Source organism: Miniopterus natalensis, chromosome 2 (genome assembly GCF_054644295.1).
Source record: "Miniopterus natalensis isolate mMinNat1 chromosome 2, mMinNat1.hap1, whole genome shotgun sequence".
Taxonomy (NCBI): Eukaryota; Metazoa; Chordata; class Mammalia; order Chiroptera; family Miniopteridae; genus Miniopterus; species Miniopterus natalensis.
The window spans coordinates 117,873,852-117,896,122 of record NC_142082.1 but is presented as its reverse complement, the minus strand read 5'-3'; the positions used below and the strand labels follow the sequence as shown (position 1 = coordinate 117,896,122).

General features: G+C 34.8%; 1 protein-coding gene across 3 annotated transcripts in view; it reads left to right on the top strand.

Annotated features, from left to right (window-relative positions):
* The window catches only part of TMTC2 (transmembrane O-mannosyltransferase targeting cadherins 2), a 374,536-nt gene that overhangs the window by 205,803 nt on the left and 146,462 nt on the right, over window positions 1–22,271 (top strand). For all 3 annotated transcript variants that reach the window (XM_087814516.1, XM_016199427.2, XM_016199430.2), the window contains one exon: window positions 8,874–8,988. In XM_087814516.1, coding sequence (XP_087670642.1) covers window positions 8,874–8,988 — 115 coding nt within the window. The remainder of the gene's footprint in view (window positions 1–8,873; window positions 8,989–22,271) is intronic.

Sequence of the window (22,271 nt, the reverse complement as noted above, 5' to 3'; positions counted from 1 at the left end):
AAAGGATCTGTTGGTAAGATTTGAGGAGAGCCTCAAGGCTCTGGTGCTTCCAAATTCCTTTCCCTTGTCCAGCCATTGTATTTGTAAATCCAAATTGTATTTACTGTCTTAATATATAGTACTGTGGGTTACTTATTCAGAAACTTTGCAAAGAGAACATTGCTATTATAAAGAGACATAGAACAGATTTTTTGTTTGTTTTCATGGAGAGGCCATAGGAAAAATTCTGAGTACAGATGGGAAATTAATGAGTAAAGTCAAGTACAGGTAAGACCCAGCATCTCAGACTGGACTGTGGATTTGGGGGTATCTCATTGTTAAAGTCAGGAATATGGTAGAGATTACAGGTAGTAAATGCTAAGAAACAACCCTATATATGTTAAAACAAAAACAGGCACTGAATTTTACATGGGGATATTACAATAAGTATATAGATATTACAGTGATTAACAGTGCTGTCAAGGTTAATATTGTTAACATATTATTGAAATAGTATTAACTTCATTTTTTAACACATTTTTTCCCTTATTAGGAGTAAAGTTAGTTTATCTGAAATAACCAAAGATAAGGAAACAATAGAAATAACTGCATATTAAAAATTGCTACAATTAGAATTATGCATAAATATATAGCATATGTATTCTGTTATTCTGATATAATAATCATAATCTTTAAATGATTTCCACTTTTTCCACTTAAGTTTTTAACTGCACATGTTTTTTAACCCACTTAACATTCTTTTTTGTAATGATCTAAGGTATAATTACTTTAAGAAAAATAAATTCTTGTAGATTTTTCTAAGGGCTCCTATTTCCCTCGAGTCATATGAAGTGATTATTATACAATTAGTGAAAAGCCCCTACATATGTTGACCCCTCACAATCTTTACAAGTAGATGGAGTGTGAAAACATTGTGGTTAAAAAAACAACGTACTCACATTTATCTTAAGTTCATGGAGTTAAGTGGCTTTTTCCCCCTTGCTTTGCCTTCTTTCTTCTTTTTTCCCTGTCCATTGTAATTAAAGTTTAACATAATTAATGTTTATATTTAAAAAATTTATTTAAATTAGAGCTTTGGTAAACTATTTTTGGATTATAAATCCCAACAACTTTTAGCTCTGTTATCTTTTGATTGTCACTTTACTTTTCTGAGGCACAGTTTCCTCACCTAATACCAACTGGGTGATAATTACATTTGTTGGGAGGAATAAAATAGAAAATATATATGCAAAATTTAGCCTAAAAATAGGTCTTTAATCTGAATAGAAATTATTCTTATCAAATACTTAGTCACTCCTCTACTTTCTCTTGCAACTGGTCTTGCCCAGATAACTGGTAAAATTTCAATTATTAATCCCTTTTGGTGGTAGCATTCTGATTTCAAACAAGTAAGTCAAAGTTGGAGGGAACAAAATTTAGTATTTATCACCTTATTTAATGCAGTGAAATGCTTCAGTTTTGTCAGATTTTACATAGAACTCAAGATTTTGATATAGGGACTAAAGATGTATTAAAGTTCAGAGGTGAAAATTAAAGCTGAGGGCAGAAGTGAAAAATGAGAGTCCTCACCAGTTTTAGTGGCTGTATTAAGTGCAAACAAAATGCTGATACAATAATCCAAAGTGACATAATTGCTTATGGAGACCTAAATATTAGGTAGCTGAATTTAAAATAATAACATTAAGAAAGTAATCATTTTAGCTAATTTTTAAGAGATACATATGCCAGAATTATAAGAAAATTATTTTAATGTTTCTAGTAAATTGATATACATATTTTTAAACTTAAACTTTTTATACAAATTAAAAAATATTCTTGAAATACATTGCTCTAAAAACCCTGCATTGATTTTGTGAACTATATCAGAGATATGAAATTGCGGTAGTTATTTTAGAGCAAATTTGGTTTTGCTCCATGAACTTGGAACTCCTATGCATTTGAGTGAGGACTATGAAAAAATTTCAGAGGTATTTATTGCTGTAGATGACTTATTATTTCTAGGAGGCGTTCACATTTGATTTTCTCTTTAGAATAACTTTAGCAAGATGGGAGTATTTAATTGTTTTTTCTGCCTTTCAAAGAACATAAAATAAACTGTGGCAGATTCTGGACTAAGTACAAGAGGAGCTTTCTTTGTGAATTAAGGTCAAGTTTCTTAGTAAGTGGATACCTTTTGGATACAATTGAATATCAGTTTGAAGGGCCCTTGAGATATAAGAATTATTGCTGCTGCTTTGCTTTCTGATTTTTTAACAGAAAAATTTTATTTTGTAAAGTAAAATAACTTCACAGATCAGATTTTCTAAAGTCTTCCAGCGATATCAAGAAGTGTCCTTTTGCCTTCTCTTACTGTTATCATCATATGTGCTTAATCTTAGGAAATCATGTTAAACAAGTCATGTACTTACTAACTATGCTTATTGCATCCCTGTCATCTGTAAGGCATCTTCAGGGCACTTAGAAGATCTTAATAAAGTACCTAAGTCTCCAGCATCTTTGAGCAACACCCATTTGTTTACACAGGTACAAGATGGTCTATTTCCAATGAGTTAACTGACAAATGGGACATTTAAAGTTAAATTCCCAAAGAAATGTAAAACACTTAATATATTATTTGGCATTAATTTTTCTCTGGTATGGAAAATGTATTATGTAAAAATTGGGACCAGAGAGTTTTATTTTACCCCTGGCAGTTCTGAGGGGTTGACTTGTTTGGATGATTTATTTTGTTTTCATATTATCCTTCAGACCCTCAATTAAATATGTACAAATATTATTATAATATGCTGTTCTACTTGGTATTCAAACGCAATATTGAGAGAGTGAGATAGCCTTACGTCTAAGGAGATTCTGATTTCTGGAAACATCTGGATTTTCCTTGTCATTAACTTTGCTACTAAGTGAGTTAACTTCAGTTTTCTCATTAATGAAATAGGTATAGTAAGGTTTTTATTAGAGTAAATAAATCCTGAACTCTGTCAAGCAAATAGCAAGTTTTAAGTAAATGAAAACACAATTACGATTTTTATTGTCATTATATATATATGACTTCTCCACCTCCTCTTGTCCTTTTTTCTTTTCTGCCACTTAGTTTCTTAGTGCTGCAAGGAAAAGCCATGAGATGGGACAGTAGTCCCTTCAACCTCATATAAGAGCAACTTCTTATACTCATTTTGTAAAACAACAGGAGTAAAATGAGCACTCTGAATATTTTGAAACACTGTGGGGAAAAAGTTACATTGAGATTTTAGAATAAACTAATTATATTTTTCTGAACTTCCAATAGATGCTTTTTTATATTATCTCCTGATTTTAAAGTGTGAATTGAATTCGTCTGTCCACACTTGTCTATTAAAATACAGACTTTAAAAACACGGGTACTTTCTTTAGGCTTCATCAGAATTTCTTGGAAGAATACTGAGGATTTTATTTCAATAAAACTGTACTTTAAAAAAATCACCACATGAAATGAACACATCAATAAAATATATGGGCCTAAAAATGTAAAAAATGTAACTGCCATTATATTAATGAAAATACAAGATCTTTTAAGTTCTTTTGGTCCAAGGTATAATTACCAAGTGAAAATTTGAAGATAATCCCAAACATCTGTTTTGAATTGTCTTAGTACAGGAAAAAGTTTAGTGAATGTTAAAACCCTTTATTCCTTAAGTAGGATAGACGATAACTCCATCTCTATTTTGAAAGAATGTGGGCTGTGACCTTCATTTTTCTTTTCTCCCATCTTTTCTTTTCTCTCCTCCCCTTGAACCCAGTTGTGGAGTGTTAGATTAATTATGTTCTTCGGTTCATGGCATGTTTTCAGGATGATCCCTGCAAGTGTCCTCTCTTTTATTCATGTATTTATTTGCTTTTATCTCTATTGCTAACTTCATTTTCCCTTTTCACCAGAGGCAGCTCCTTTAATGTACTTAATCTGCATCCTTCAATTTATGATACACTCTTGTAAAATATGTAGTGATATTTTGGGTGGGAATGAAATTTTAATATTTATAACTGGTGTGACACAGTGCATTCACTGTTCTGTCTGTCTGTAGGCTTTTACAGGTCCATTCATCGTACAGAGTTTACATGGAATTTGTTGCTGCATAGTAATTCATAAAGTTCATATCCCACATGGTACTCCCAGGGTAGACAGTCAGTTACTTTACTATCAATCAAAACTAATATTAAATACCCTCTACATGTTCTCCTAGGTGAGAATTTCTCTGGGAGTGGGATTTGCTGGTCAGGGTTTACCCTTGACTGACTTGATGACATTTGTTGATTTGACTGAGTATTGTCATAACAAATGGTTGGCCCGGGCTGCACAGCCAACTGTGCACAGGGTCTTTCCGCCACCAGTGCTTGTCTTATCCAATTTTCTAATTTTTACCAGTCTGACTATAAAGTATATTTTACTATAATTTACATTTCTCTGGGCTACGAATAAAGTTGAGTATTAGTTAAAATGCTTGGTATTTATTTTGTTTTTCCTTTTAATAGATTCTTGACCATATCCTTTGCCCATTTTTTAAAAATTGGATTTATCTTTGTTGTTGTGGCTTTATCAGCAGTTCCTTTTATTTTCTAATTACAGTTCTTTGTTTAGACGTTTGAACTATCTTTACCGAATGTAGTATGTGTTTTTAACTTTGTTCATAATATCCTTCGGTAAATAGAAATTCTTCGTTTTGAGGTGCTCAAATTCATTAGTTTTAACTTTTTTTATAAGCTATATCTATTTGGAGGTCATTTTAAGAAATCTCCTTCTCTTCCACAGAGATATTCTCCAGCATATTCTTCTGTTAGCTTTACCTTTTTATGTTTTACTTATAAATCTATCTGGAGTTTACCTTTGTATATGGCGAATAGGGTATACAAATCCAGTTTTACTTTTCTCATGTATTATGTGTGAATACATTTTTTGAGTTCCTTAATAAATGGTGCTAAAATATTGATTGGAATTACATAGAATTTGTAGATTAATTTGGGGAGATTGACATCATTATAATGTTAAAGTGTTCCATTCATGAGCCCTGGAATATTCTTCCATATCTTTCAAATTTTAGTTTGGATACTTTCAGGTAGATTTAAGAAATCAGACCAGCTAGATATTAAAAAGTTGACTTGATTAATGTAATCAAATTTGTCAAGAGAAAGATATAGGTACACTGATTAATTTTATAGGTTAATTATGTAGATGTGAAATCATCACATTAACTCATTTAAGATGTATGTTTTTGTAGTCCACTTTTATATAGTTTCCTTTAAACTGAAATTTATCCGCATTAGCTAGATTTTAAATGATTTTTTAATTCAACAGTGATTTTCACTTTTTGTTTTATCATCGAAACATGATAAATGAACAGCTGTTATGAAAAGAATTACTATTTATTTGACTACTAATGGGGTTTTTATTAGGTCATATGGTTTAAGATACTTTTCTGTTTTTTGAACTGCTCTTTAAGTTAGCATTGTGTTTTGGTAGCATTGATGCAAAAATCTATCACATTTAAATTGGAAAATGTGGAAATAGCGACAGCAATTTTTACACCAAAAAATGTGTGTGACAGTTTTCGGCTTAGTTTTGGCAGCTCTTACTTTAAAAACCTACAATATATTTTTATAAACACTGTATTGAAGAACAATTATCTGAGGAAGAAAGGATTTTGAGAAGGAGTTGTTTTCATATTTGAGTCTGATGGAATTCTTGGTGCCGATGGCCTTAGGCCAGAGACCACCAGGAACACCCCTGTGGTGAGGAAAGCGGCTCAGTTAAAGCCTTGCACCGAGGAACCAATACCCTGGGGACCCAGGGGCATCTCATGTATATCCTGTCAGAGGACCTGGGCTTTGGCTGGGTGGTTTGGGAGAAGTTCCAAGGCTGGAGGGGTGCTTTAAGATTGGCTGCTGAGACCATTCCTTCTATGACCACCTCCTCCGCCGCTGCCTGGTGGCATCTATCCAGCCCAATTTCGCCCTCCGCATTCACTGCGGTTACCTTTGGCTGGTGTCCCTGTTCATCCTTTTATCTCCTTTCAGTGAGTACCTCCTGCACAGAGGAAGCAGGAGAATCTTTTCAACAATGTTAAGCCACATCACAAACTCCTCTCTGAAAGTCCCCCCTCACCCACTGCAAATGAAACAGCCCAGGACTCAGACTCCTTGTGGCCTGGCAGGCCCTGAAGGCCCTGCTCACCTCTGTGGCTTCACCTGGCTTTCCCTTTCATCTTGCCGCCAGTCACCTGGCTGGCTTTTTGTTCTTGGAAATAATCAAATTCATTCTTGCTTTAAGTCCTTTGCTCTAACAGTTCCCCTCATGGAATCACCAGCCTGTGCAAGGCTGCCTGCTTATCCTTTATTCCTTAGAGATCAAACCGGTTTCCCTGTTTGTAAATTAATCTCTATCTAAATTAGCCTGGTGCACTCTCTCTTACTTTGCTTTATATTATTTGTAGCACTTATCAGTATGTGAAGTTAATTCATTTATTCTGTTGGGGGTCCTCCTTTTTCCATCCCACTTTACTTCCCACTTCACGCATCAGCTCTCAGTGGGTGAGAACTTGTATGTCTGTACCTTTCTAAGTACCCACCCCTAAGGGAGTATCTGGCACAAAATAGGTGCTTAAGAAAAACCTATTTAGTAAATGCATGCATTTATGAATGAGTAAGTGAACAGACAGCCAAATAAGTGAACATATATTCTAGACATAACTATATGTCTGTTGACTATTAACACTTGTTAGTTTATTATTTAATTGAGATTTAAGTACCTGGAAAAAAATGTCAATGCGTTTCTCTGGAAATATGCCTTAAAATATTTAAGGTAATTCCTTGCGATAATGTTCTTTTGAGCATCTATGATCTAGGACTATAGTTTAGATGGGATAGCATCATAATGATATTTTTCTGGTGCTTAAAATAATATTTGGATGCATTTCTTTGGAGTGATTCCAATGTGGATGTATTTTCATTTACTAATGTCACAATCAAATCAGGACTTTGGGAGAGGTGATGTAGGTAGAAAAATAACCTGGGTAGTAGAAGTTTCCATAGAGTTATACTTTATTAATTTGGGGGATGGTACGTATAAATTACATATGGAGTTATGTCTATTAAGTTTGAAGATAATTGTAATTTATTTTACTATTTGTTTTTCCTACTTTGTATTTCTCATTGTTGCATTTAGTATTTGAATTTGACAGTGATTTAAAGTAACTCTTTTATTTTTCAATTTAAGGATTCAATTTTGTAAAGACTCATAATACCAAAACCTAATTCATAGTGTGTGAGTGTTGTTTTTCAGTGAAAGATGAAATGTGGTATGAAAATCTTACGTGGAGGGTGGAAAAAGTTTCGAAGCAGCCAGCCTTGGTTTGGAATCCCTCCTGTAATTAATACACCAGTATTAACTCCACAAGTTTTTAGTGTCTTTGAGTCTGTTTCTGCATCTACAGAGGGGGTGTAATTTTTATGTACAGGACTGTGTCATGAATTCAGACCATGTATTTAAGTGTGTGGTGTGGTATATAGCATTATTAGGTTCTGGGTAGTCGTAAGTTTAGTGCTTTTTCTCTTTTTTCCATCAACAGGAGAAGGAGGTATTTGACTTTCCAAATAAAAAAAAAGATTATTCTGTGTAGATAAGGGCATAAAGTATGTAATATTTGACATTATTTCTGTAATCAATGCTTGACCCTGTAAATTGCAAAGAGCATCAGGCACAATCATATTAATGATAATAACAAATACTTATTGTTTGCCATGTATCAGACACTGTCTTAAACACCCTACATATATTAACTAATTTAATACTTATCACAAAGTCCATTAGATACTAATTATTTTTCCCATTTCACAGATGAGTAAACTGAGGCACAGATCTAAGTTATAGGGCACATAGGCACACCTGGGCTTGAAAGATTCTATACTTTTTTATGAATTAAAAATGATACTTTAAAACCCCTTTCATTCTTCAAGTAGATTTAGTAGTCACCCAAAGAAATAGGTTTTGACACATAAACATCCCCATCCCCACCTTCTAGCTGGGAGGGACTCTGGTTTTAGGATTTGACACCCCATCTCTTCTGTGCGAAGGAAAGAAGACAAGAGAAGCAACCCAGTTTGAGGGATAGTTCTGTTTGAGAGCCATGCTATATGGGCAGCTGTTGATGAATGAAAGAATGATGACTTTTATTCTTTTTAATGTTGAGAAATCATGATTATTTGGGGTAAAAAACAGAGTTTTTAACAGGAGCATATATGGAAATATTTAGATACTGATTTTCACACAAATGCATTTGTTAGCAGGAAGGGTATAAAAGAACTTTATATCTGAATAAACCACATATACTTAACTGTTGTAAGACGTATGTTTTACTGATATGTTCCAATGCCTATGAAGCCTCTTTAGCTTTGATCTTGTTTAGTTTTCCTGCTTTTCATCCCGAGTTGTTCTATGTCATTTATCAGTTTTTAAATATTTGAATGAGATCTTTGTTTATTTTAAGGTGATTTCTTACAGTTTCTGGCTCAGTAAGTATACAGTAATTTCAGGCCTCAAAGACCCCTACTGAAATGTGAAAGACCATGAAGTCTTTGTAGGTGATCTTAAGATAACATTGTTCTTGGCCTTATGATGAGCTGTATGTGTGTATCAGCTCTGAAACATAATAATTACTTTAACTTTTTAAAGCTTTGGTTGTATTTAATCTCTTGGTTTGATGAAATGTTAGAGTATAAAGACATTTCCATCTTAAAAATGTTTTATGAAGCTTTTCTCTCCCTGTGGAACTTCCTGATGGCCTGATACTATGTCTAGTATAATTGGATTGATACTCAGCCTGAATACTTCTTTCTCTTCTCGGCAGCATGGGGTAACCTTGGAAATGTTCTGAAGAGTCAGAGCAAAATTTCTGAAGCTGAAAGCGCCTATAGAAATGCTTTGTACTACCGTAGCAACATGGCTGACATGCTTTATAATTTGTGAGTATGCATTGCTTTCTCTGCTTTGGTTCATCTTTGAAACCTGCGGTGAGAGGGACTATTGATTTAACTGCAGGAAATGGAGATGATGATAGCTGTTCTTCTGAAATAGTCTGTTCATTAATTATGCCTCACAGACTAGGAGATGGATGGTGTTTGTGAATTCTTTGTTACGGGCCATCTCATCGATATTCACGTGTATTGATATGGCACGGCTGCATTTTTTTTGAAGTACTATGCCATGTAACAAAAATTGCTTAAAATGCTTTTAGTTTTTTTTAAAGTGTGTTCCATGAATACTTAGATGGGTTTGTAAGATAAACCTGCTATGTTTGATACTTTATATAATTGATATCTTGATTATGAGTAATAATAGATGTTATTCTCTATTAAAAAATTGCTTCCAAGTATATGCAGGACATGTGTTAAATGTGGGGAGTTAGTGAACAAGATAATGGCTCTTCTTTTATTCGCCCCTCTTCAGAGGTACTAGTAATTAGGTTGGGATAATTGGATAATGAAGAATATTTATGTACGCTGGGTTAGAAAGATCCCTAGGGGAAAAACTGGTTCAGTTCTTTGAATGAAAAGTCCCTAGGGGGTACGGTGAGATGTGAGTGGATAAATGCATTAACCAAAATCCTTTGTTTGGTCTCTTATATTTATGACAGTCTTTTGTTTGTAAGGAATGGAAACCTAGTCTAACCTTGCTTAAACACAGAAGAGATTTTATTAACTCCCATAACTGAAAATCCCCGGAGTTAACTAGATGTGGCACAGTTAGATCCAACTGCTTTATTATGTTGTAAGAATTTGTCTTCAATTTGTGGCTCTGGTTTCTCTGGGTTCACTTCATTCTCTGTGGAACTCTGTATCAGTGGGAAAGGTGATTCCTGTCCCTTTATGCATATATCATCCCGACTCCTCAATCTCAGAAGGAATTGTCTTGGTGTCTCTATTAATCCTGGAAAAAGGCCTTGATTGATCTTCCTGGGGTTATGTGTCCTCTCTTGGATAAAACACTGGGCTGTGTGGCAGAGGCTGTAAGATATCTCTGTTGACAGTGCCACCAAAGTTGGAATGGAATGGAATGGGAGGGGAGGGGAGGGGACCAGTGGGGACCAATTCCCTGCTGGAAGGGACCAGACGAAATAAGATGTCTCCCGCTGTGTTTAATGAATGCTATGTGATATTGTCAGTATCAAGCTAATCTGCCAGGTTTAACTTTTAGTATGTATTTATGCCCTGGTTACGTCTAAATCTTTTGTACTGTCTAAATCTGAAAGCACAGATAAAAATGTAAAAGTAAAATAAATGAATTTTTTTTTAGATATTTAACGGAAAGCAGACAGGGTGAGCTCAGTTTAATTTCCTGTTTATATATTTAACTTGTTTTTAACCTCCTAGACTTTAACACTGGGATCTCAGTCTCATGGCCTGTGGTCTAAATTAAGGCAGCACGTGTTTTGTGTTGACCTACACAGATTTAATTTTCTCTTTTTTTACCTGGAATGCCTTCGGATGCAGCACATCCTCTCCAGTTTGCACAACCCCCGATGATCTCTGCGGAGTTTCATGCTTCACCAAATATATCACCATCCTTTCCCTGAAATTGAGTTTACATCTTTTTTTTTTTTTTTTACTTGAATGAACATATCTAGATACTCTTACAAAGTCTTTTTCCACATATTCTTTTCGTCTAAATAATGCGATGTTACTAAATTATTGATTAATAGAATTTTTATTTCATGAGAAAAACCTTATCAGTTTGATAAATTTACACAAATGTTCCTTTTTTTTTGTATCTGAAAATAATGTTGTCAAAGGCGGCCTCTTGCCTTGCAATATGGGATGTGAGTTTTCTTCTGGTGCTCATGCCTCATACATTTTGGGGGAGAAAGCTGACCAACCAGTACCTGTTTGTCGAACTTGTTTTTCTCTCTCTTATCCACAGTTGATGCCTTTTGGGCAAAGGTCGAAAAAGAAAGGAAATGTGTCTATCCAAGCTTATTCTTTTCTGAGAAGAGAAATTTATTCTATTAGCTAAATTCAATTTATGTTAATCTAGAAGTTGCAGCTAATAAAACTCCCAGTCTGTATACATACATAAACTATGAAAGCATATATATATACCTCCCCAAACCCTAATGGAAAGTCCTTGTTGGAGAAATGATTGTTAACAAGATCAGCCCCCCCCCCCCCACTAATTATAGGAAAATCAGATATGTCATAAGTGCCATAGGTAGCTCCAAATTTTTTTACTAATATGACTTTTTTTAAACCTACATTTAACTGTTAGCTCAAAGGGAAAGGTGTAAATTCCACAAGAAATGCTTTCAGTGACTTCAGTGTATTAGATCATGTCACCCATGTGGTTTAGAGAAATCTGATACTCAGTAATTATATTTCAAAATAGGGAATTTTTCAATGATTTTTTAAATCAAATATCAATAAAATGCAACGAGATAGGTCTTTTATAATCCATAATATTATAAATATATGTGGTATCATTTGTCCTCAGGAACAACCTTTTTCTTTTCTATTTATTTACATAGGTAGGAAAAGAAACAGTTTTCTCAAAGATAGTTTAGAGAATATTTGAAAATTTATTTTTTCTTTTGAGATGTATATGCTATTTTTATTATGTAATTCTCTCTGATGTGTAGAAATTGCTCTTTGTTCTATATCAAATCCTGAAAGAAAGCGAATTTGCTTTACTCAGTCTTACCGGTAAGTAAACTTAACCTGATGATGCTCCTTTGTGGTCGGAGCAGGTTTTAATCACTTTTTATATCATCAGTTACAGTTATGTCTCTTAAAGATGCTTTATGGCCAAAGCCTGAAACTAATGAATATATATTAGTTACATGAAATACTCATATTCACTAATGTATTTTAGAGGCTTTTGGGAATTATAAGCTTTGCTAGACCCTGTACTTAACTTTTAATCGGTAACCTGATTTTTTTGAACTCATTCAGTGTTTATAAAATTGCTTTGTAAATTATTTAAAAATTTTTATACTGTTAGAAATGTTTATTATGGAAATAATCTAGAGATACCTACCATTATGTAACTCCAAAGAAATCATTCCTAAAGTGAGGTACAGCACCACTCGCAGCCAGAGGTCGGAGACAATCCTTAAATTCATCCTTGTATATTTAATTTTATGTTTAAATTTAAAAAATATGACTAGCACATTTAAAAGCACATCTAAATACTGTTCTATGTGATGATAGAGGAAAAATGATTTGGAAAAATATTAAGTAAGTAATAGTATAAATGATATTTGGTTATCTCTGATGCTAGGCAACATGCCTTATAATATTTTCAAACTCTGAGGACAGTTTTTTGCAGGATGAATATGGTTATATATGAGAGATGCATATAAATTATTATATTTCCTGTTTATAAATTGATGGAATAATATTATTTTTTTCTTGATAGCAGTTACTTGAATTACTTGCATGTGCAAAATGAGGAAAATGAAAAGCAGGCAATTTCTCTAAGGTCACACAAATAGTTGAGGAGTTGGCATTTGAACTTAAGATGTATTAACTCTATATCCATACCACCATATTTCTGCAGAATAAATGAAGGATGTGGAAAAACCCCTCAATATATATCTTTCAAATTCAGAAAAAAATTTTTAATTCAAATAAACTTTACACATAGAAATAAAATACTTGGAATTAAATCTAATAGTGAGTATAAGTTAATTTTTTTCTGTTGGTTACTGCACTTACTGAAATGCTGTAGAATTTTGTTAGAAAGATCATCAGTGGGTTTGTACAGCTGAGCTGAGAGTTGCTTTCAAGAAGAAATTGCTGCAAAAAGCCTTTTTAATTGTCTAAATTCACCCTGGCTGGTGTGGCTCAGTTGGTTGAGTGTCGTCTCCTGCACTGCAAGGTGGTTTGTTCGAGGTTTGATTTGTGGTCAGGCACATACCTGAGTTGGAGGCTTGATCCCCAGTAGGGGGTATGCAGGAGGCAGCCGATTGATGTTTTGTTCTCACATCGATGTTTCTCTTTCTCTCCCTTCCTCTCTCTCTAAAAATCATTTAAAAATATATATTTCTTTAAAATAAATTAATAAATAAATTCATTAATTATAAACTTTTTTTTAAAAATATATCTTTATTGATTTCAGAGAGAGGAAAGGAGAGGGAGAGAGAGAGATAGAAACATCAATGATGAGAGAGTCATTGATTGAGCCCGCAACCCTGGCATGTGCCCTGACCGGGAATCGAACCCCGATCGCCTGGATCCTAGGTTGATGCTCAGCCGTTGAGCCACACCTGGCCGGGCATTAATTATAAACTTTTGATAGCACTTTAACCCATGCTTACAGATAATAGTCACATAATATAGATTTAAAACTAAATTCTCTTAATAGCAACAGATGTAGTACACTTACTGCACAGCCTTATATTCAGCCTTTTATTCATATTGCCCAATTTATTAAAATCCAATACTTCACACGATTTTCTAAAGACCATGTTTAATAGATATGCATTATGATGTTGGTTTTTATTTTCAAGTATAGTAAATTTTAAGAGACAAAGCAAGTGGACCATTGCTCAGTATTTCCAGTGTCAAATTTTACAAATACATAGTCAGCTTGAATTCAACCTTGTAACTGCACCGCTCACTGACATCTGAACTAGAATTGATTTCTAGGCTGAAAAATACTCAGTTGATGTTCTTTCATTGTTGTTATAGATTTGTCCCAGTCACTCTGTTCCAAATGATATTCAAATAGGTAATTCAATAGAACATTTAATATTTCATTAGGGATTAGATTTCAGAATGCAGATAATAAATATAGGGTTGGGCAAATGTAGGCTTACAGTTGTTCATATGGAAAACAATACAATAAAAAATAAATAATAATTCAAGAATAAACTCTTTTTTACGTGCTTTGCACACCCCTGTATAATGTGATTTAATGAGTTCTTGATTATAATAGAGGGGATCCTTTCTGTGGATAATAAAGGTTTTTACCACCTTAAGTTATTTGCCATTTCTGTTCTCTGCTACAAGAATCTAAGTAATTATCAAATCTGAGAAGCTAGGAAAGGAGCAATAAAATAAACCAACAAATTTAAAAGAAGTAAAAGAAAAAATGTAATAAGTAGAATATGAGAACTTGTTCTTTAAAAGATCAACAGTTTCTGTCGGTGGTAATATGGGACAAAATAGAAAACCTCAAATATACAGTGTTGAAAATCAGAAAGGGGCTACAGCTGGATATATGGAACTTAAAATAGCAAAATGTTAGTTAAATATATGGAAATCTTAGATGTATATAAAATCTGTAGATTAATGCTTTTCTGGGAAAATATATATGGCCAACATTGGCACGAGAAGAGGTAGGCAATTCGAATTAAAAAAAACCTTAGAAAAATTTGAAAACCACATTAAAGAATATTTTCCACTGGGAACCAAGTTAAGGCATTTCATGAATTCTGTCAAACCTTTGATGAAGTGATATTTTTTGCACCTAGTTACACTTTTCATTTATTTTTCTGAAACTAGATAAAACTGGTAGCAAAAGGTCTGACTATATTTAACACCAAAACTAAAAAGAGAATAACAACAATTCCCTACCCTCCCAAAAAACCCAAAGCAAAACAAAAAGCAAATAAGCAAGAACAAAATAACAGAACAACAGGCCAATTAGACTTATTAATATAAATGTTGACATGTCTTAAAATTAATGTAGTGGATGCAGCAACATATTAAAAATTAAAACACTGCTATCAGATAGCATTTACTTTTAGATTTATGGGAGAGTATTCAACATTACCATCTAGTTACTCTATTTATATTAAAAGGTCAGAAGAGGAAAAATATATGATCATCTCTAGAAATGCCACAAAGCCTTTTAATCAACATCTGCCTTACATAAATTAGGAATAAATAAATATTTGTGCAACATAAAGAAGAGCTGTCTAAAGTTAATATTGAAGCAGAATGTCATTTCCATTCGTATTCAGCTTGCCGAGGTGGTTGCAATTCCTTATTGATTATTGTATCTTCCATACTTAGAGTTCTCACTGTATTTGTTGAGTTTATAAATGAATTACAAAATCCATATCAGCAGAGAAGATCCCATTTATCAATGTGAGCTATATGATTGGTAATGAGTATTAGATAACCATGTTTTTTGAATTGTGTAAATATATTTTGTTCATTATCACTAAACAAGTTGACGTTATAAACAGACTTCTTGAATTAGATATCTAGAGTTGCTTTTTCTTGCAATTTCAGAAACAAACACATTCTTATTAGGGTTGGTTTGTGTTGTAGCTTGCTAGGACTGCCATAACAAAGACTACAAACTAGGTGGCTTAAAGCAATAAAAAATTGTGTCACAGTTCTGGAGGCTGGAAGTCTGAAATGAAAGTGTCCACAGGGCCATGCTCACTCTGAAACCTGTAGGGAATTCTTCCTTGCTTCTTGCTGTGGTTTGCTGCCATTCTGTGGAGTTCCTTGGCTTACAGCTATGTAAACTCTGATATCTGTCTTTGTCATCACATAGCATTTTCTCTGTGTTTCTCTGTCTTCACATCCTCTTATAAGGCTACCAGTCATATTGGATTAGGGGCCCACCCATGTTAATTTGACATTCTACATGTGCAGTGACCCTGTTTCCTAAAAAGTTCATATTCTGAGGAACTGGGGCTTAGAACTTCAACATATCTTTTTTTGAAGAGACAATTTAACCAGTAACAGCTGCCTTTTGAGAGCTTCAGTTTAGGGGAGAGAGAGAGCCCAGTAGTGGGTTTTAATGGGGGAAGGAGTTGGGTAAAGATTCCTTTATGAAGCTAAAATTTTGCACAAATTTCAACAAGTTTATATATTTCATGATGCCAAGAATCCTGTCCTAGGAGGAAGTAACTTAGGGGGATACAGCTGTGAGGGAAATGCTGGGTGCAGAATTGTTTCCACAGATCCAGTTCTAAAGATAAATTTAATTGTTCATTCAGGGCCAGATTTTGAAAACTCTTGAAAGGTTAAAAGTATCAAAGATTACGGAATGGAAGTGGTGCTACCTGGCATAGAGCTGAGCCTTTCTTTGAGCTCTGTTGAAAACCAGTAGGAGAAACCCATGAGAAGTGAGGACTTGTGAAAATGAGAGAAAGCAACTGTTGGCCAAATGGCAAGAGTTCAGGATAGGGTTCCCCACCAAGTTCCCTGGATGTGTGCGTATGTGTATGTATGTGTGCTAGGGACGGAGGAGGGTGTCCAGGGGATACTAGGTAAGCAGACTGCTCTCCCAAAATAGAGAATTCAGGAGAGGTTATCAAACAGGAGTACCTGGAAGTGCTTGGCATCTAATGTAAAGTAAATGGAGCTGAGAGATTTTGGTTAAATTCTATTGGCTTGGAGTCACTAGGGCACTGGATACACAATTTATCTGGCCCTTTACTGATTCCTGGAATGAGGTGGAACAGCTTGCAGGTGCCTGTCGTTTACATGGCACGAACATTTAAAACTTTTTTTTCTGATTGTTTATATTTTGTTTTTTTAAAATACGCCTGATCCAAGTTTTTGTTTTTTTGCTCTGATTTTTAGTTGAAGCTTCTTTCTTGTAGTTTTCACAATTATGTCATACTCTCATATTCTGGGAGGCCTCTGCACATACTATTTGTTTTGCTTGCAGCATTCTCTGCCATCTTCTCCCCTTCTGATCTGTTCCCACCCTAGATACCTCTCCTATTTCAGAGTTTAGAGATAGATACCTCTCCCAAACCTTAACACAGCAAGTAATACTTGGCTCTTTTTAGCCTCAGTCAAAATAATATTTGTGATACCTTGTTCCCCTTAATTACAGCATAATCTCTTTAAAGCAGGGAGAAGCTTGGGTAGCATTCTGTATCCCCAGTGCCAGGCACAATACCAGGCAAATGGGCTTGAAAAAATATATATGTTGATGAATAAGCTAATGAATGAGTTACACTATAAAGGTTAATTAATACACTAATGAATGAATTATTAAACTATTAAATTACTTGATTAATAGGTCAGTGAAGAAACTAATGAATGAAAATATATCAACAAAGTTTAAGTTTATTGGACAACAGTCCAATGTCCTGCCCATTCTATCTAGGTGATTTACTTCTTTCCCAGCTTGTATTACTGGCCATATTTACTTATCTGACTCTTTATATTGATTTATCCTACAACTTTTTTCCATCATATATATCTTTGAAAATAGTAACTGTCCAAAAACATAAGAGCAGTGAAATTCCCTCACAGAGACCATGGTCATTGTATACATACTGATGTGGGATAAAGATTCTGGAATATGTCATCTGTGTCATGGCTTGAGTTCTCTTTCCATTTTCCCCACAGAACCCTGGACATATTTTTTTTTATTACAAACAGTGAACTCAAGCTTTTTTTTTTTTCAAATCAGTAAGAAAAAATAATGAATGTCACTTAACTGGAAAACCAGCCAAGGGACATTTCAACAAAACAAATTCTGGTTATTTCCATTTGTTAATCAGAAAAAAAAATTACACAGCAACTAATAGCAAATAATAAAGCATATAATTATATTCTGATTTATTAAATATAGGATAATAAGATGTTTCAGGGTTCTTAAAATATTAATAGCCTTTTAAAATTGTACTTGAGATATATATAAGTGGCTATACAATTGACTGCTATTCATAGAAACATTTAAATTTGCCATACAGTAATTTTCAATTCTTATTTGCAGACATACTGTACTATTAACCAAATCTACAGGCTAAGAATATAAGCTAGCCTTTATTGAGAATATTTTTGAAGGTAAAAATTAGCTATTACTAATGCAACTAGGGAAAATTATGCCTAATTATGTCATCAACTAGATATATGCATTTTTGTATATAATTTTTTAATCCTCACCCAAGGATATTGTTTCCATTGCTTTTCAGAGAGAGTAGAAGGCACAGGGATAGAGAGGGAGAGAGAAAGAGCGAGAGGCAGACATAGACATCGATGTGAATGAGACACATCAATTGGTCACCTCCTGTACCCGCCCTGACCGGGGCCGGGGTTGGAGCCTGCAACTGAGCCACATGCCCTTGGCTGGAATTGAACCCAGGAACCTTCAGTCCAAGGGCCAACACTGGCTAGGGCTATATGAACTTTTAAATTTTATTTTTAATCCTCACGAGGATATGTTTATTGCTTTTAGAGAGAGAGGAAGAGAGGCTGAGAAAGAGAGAAACATCAATGTGAGAGAGAAACATTGATCAGTTGCTTTCTGCATGTGCCCTGACCAGGGATCGAACCCACAACCTAGGTATGTGCCTTAACCAGGAATGAACCCACAACCTTTTGGTGTATGGAACAATGCTCCAACCAACTGAGCCACCTGGCCGGGGTTGTGCGTCTATGTAGCATTAAGCTATCCATACTTGAGTTTTGGCCATGATGTTCTATATTGAAGAAATCTCACCAAGTCTATATTGTCAAGATGTCAGATAGGTGAAGTCAAAATAGTTGCTATTCAAGAACCTGGATGTCTGCAAGATGGTAAAGAGGAAGTCAGAAATTATTTTATGGAGAAGCTACTATTAGAATACATCCAGGTCAATTTGAAAAAAACACACACCACAAGATGAAACATTTTCTGCTGGAAGTTTTTTGGTGTTATTACAGGTAATCAGTCCCAGAGAGACTACTTAGATAACAAAAACACACAGATGGAAGAGAAATACCCTGTGTGCCAGTGTTTTCATGGGATTTTTCCTTTACTATATTTCATTGCCACTAGAGAGACTGGAAGTCCAGTCAAGGCTAGATGGGAATCACAAGTTATTTGGTGAGCCTACCTGTGTATTGCAACCATTCGGTTTATTAGAGCCTCACGCTAAGGAGTATTGGATGTATTAATTTATAATAAAATTAGTGTAAGCCTGATGCTATCAAATCCCTTGGCTGAAGTTCCTCCTTTCCTGGAAAGGGCTGGAATAAATCCTGTTGACATTTGCCTCTGTACATTCCCGTTTATAGAGCTTTCTTCAGAGTCACACCACTTGCTTTTCCATGCACACTTGGACATTTTGTACTCAAATGTTGTGTTAATATAGTCAGACAAGTGACACTACGTATTTGCTAGTTTTGGAGCTTTCTTCTTTCCACAGTTCATTTTGTACACCCATTCTCCCATTCATTGTGAGTTGATTTTACTGTTTAGCTCTCAAGGTGAAATCTCTTTTCTTGCCACTCTAAACTCCCCAGTTTTTGTAACACCCATGTCAAATACCACTAGTTTTTACACATTTCTGATAAATAATGACCAACTTTAAAGTCTGGTTAATACCGACTTGTACATTTATAGATATGAGCGTATTTGCAAATCCCTGTGTTAAAGGATTCACTGATTTATTTATTTTTAGAAAATATAATATATTTGATGCAATTAAAACAATTAAGACTATTTAGTCTGGACAAGAGATTTAAGGAGGTGAAATATTTTATCAGTAAATTAAGACTTTATTTTATGTGAAAGAATAGGCAGAAATGTAAACAATGGGTAGAAATTAGGGGGAAAAACTGTCAAACCCATAAAAGGGAGTGGCTGAAGAATTGTTTCAGATTGAGATAAAATAAAGGGAAATGCAATGTTTTATCCTGGACCAGAAAGAAAAAAAGACCATTCATACAGGGAGCAAAATTTTGGTGGGGTCTGTGGATTAGATAGTATTGTTGCATCAGTGGTTATTTCCTCACTGGAGAGTTTGTGGGCAATAGCACAGCATGCCTAAAACTTGTTCTCGAATGCTTCTGTTGTTTCCCATCCTCTTATATGAAACATCCTTGATTATTGTGATGAATTCCGGAGTTGTCCGCACAGCTCCAAATGTTTCCCCATTTTCCATATAACCTGATGAATTAATTGTTCCAAAGCATATGTCTGAACTATCACTTTTTTGTTCGATGGTTCCTTAGAGCTGAACTCCAATTGGTGCAACACTGCTATACTAGGAAAGAGACCCAAGAGGCTGTGGCCAAGACCAGCTCAGGGCACTTGGGAAAGGACCGGCAGAACATAATGAGGCTTTCTGGGAAGCCTTGTGTTCCAAGCAGGTGTGAAAATGACTGTTGGCACTTCTCTTCTTTAATCTATCCTGCACATGAATCTTCAAAACAATGTCAGACACACATTATTCTCATGCTCAACATCCTCCATTGGTTCCTCATTGCAACACCAAGCATGCGGAACAACTGGAACTCCCCTGCATTGCTGGTGGTTATGCACAATGGTATTGTCACTCTTCGGTTCTTCATCTTCATGCTCCTTCCCAGTATCATAGTAGCTTTCTCTGTTGATAAGACATCAATTCCTCTTCAAAGCAATCGATTTCAATTCAGTCCCAATCAATACTGCAGTCTGATTCTAAAATTTATGTGGAAATGCAAAGGACCTCTGGTGGCTTTGCACATCGCGGAGTCTCTAAGTCTTCTGTTGTACTCTGTACATCTGGCCGAGACACCCTGAGGGTTAGGAGCCCCTGGCAGGGCGCGCCTGCTTGTCGCAAGAGGAGTGGTTTGTTTGCTGCTCCGTGCAGGCGGCAGGCGGCTCCAGGCCCTTGTCGGCTGGCTACGGCTCCCCCGAGTGGCCGTGCCAAGATTCACTGATTTATTCAACAAATATTGAGTGCCTTCAGAGTGACAGGCATTGTATTAGAAGGTGGGAATAGCTGACAAAGAGTGTAGTTTCTTCCCTGAAGTAGCTTGAAGTTTGGATTTAAAACATGTAAGTAAGAAAGTAACATCTTCTCTAAGAGATAAGCTTCTTTTATTATGAGAAGGCGGACAAAGAGACCTAATTCAGCCTGGAGAAAAAAGATAATAAGGAGAAGAAAAAGAGGAGTCACACTGGAAAAACAAATTAATAATATGGTTTGGGGAAAATTGTTCAGTTTTAGCTATGTAAGTTCCAGATAACTATTGGGCTTCCACTAGGCAACCGGAATGTGTTTCTGCAGCTCATGAGAGCGTGCTGAGATAGTGGGTATAGATTTTTGGAGTTGTAATTATCTGAGTAGGTCATTTGAAACCGATTGTAAAGTATGTGTATGTGTGTGTATGAAATATGTATAAGGATATGTGAAAGAAGGACCATGGATGGCATCCTGAAAAAGACCTATATTTAAGGAGCTTGGTAGAGAAAATGGAACCATAAGGTATGCTCAAGGAGAGGGAAATAAACTCCGATGTTTGATATTATTGAAGCTGATGGATAGATATGACAGTAGGAATGGTAAAAATGGTCAAAAGATCATATACTATGAAGTTAAATATCTATGGGGCTTTTCTGTCCCCACAGGAAAAAAAAAAATAGTGACATCAATCACAGGTTTAGAAATTTGGATATATTATTCACTTCTCTTCAGTGTAGTACAATATAGCATTTCGCCATCACAAAGCTGCAGGATATGCCAGAGAATAATTTTACCCTATGAAATGCATGCACACAATGACCAAAGAAATGAAATTCACATTAGAGCTCTTTGGGGACTGAGAATGTAAATTATTTGTCTTTGTTTTTAGCACATAGTGAAGTCTTGGTACCTCCTTGGTACTCAAATGCTTTGGAATAGAATTAAGTTAAACCACTTACTATTTCACACTTGTTTCTTTTATAACAATGGAAACTACACAGTGTAGTATTAGTGTCTAGGGTTGCCTGCTGGAACTGTTAAGCCTTGTCCTAGCCACCCTAACTAACCTAAAGTAAAGTTGGGGGAAATCAGAGTCCTTTTAGAAATTCGAGCCTAGCAAGAGAAAGATTAAATCATTCTTATACTCATTTGTATTATAGGTTTCTTATTACAAATGTAATTTTAAAATGGCATTGTGTGGGTCATGCATTTTCATGTAGAAATATTCATTCAAGATTAACTGTGTTAAGAGAGTTAAACTATTTTCCATGTTGGAAAAATGATGAAAGGCATTTTTCTGAAATCTCATATTAAAATGGCCTTTAATTTTATAGTCATTTTCATCCAGAGCACTGTAGGTAAATGTGTGGACATGATTTAGAAGGCCCATAAAAAGGTTTATAAAAAAATTTATAATCATATCCTGTTTTAATGCCTTTTGTTTGGTTTAAGTTTATAACTGATTGAAAGTTGCTTAGATGGGGAGAAGCACTTTTTGTTGTTGTTCCTAAAATTATGCTCACATGGAAATTATAGGCTGATATGCAGCAGAATTTCAAGTAAATTAACTTCAGTTTTCTCAGACGGAGGTTTTGCATTATGGAAAAAGAAAGTATT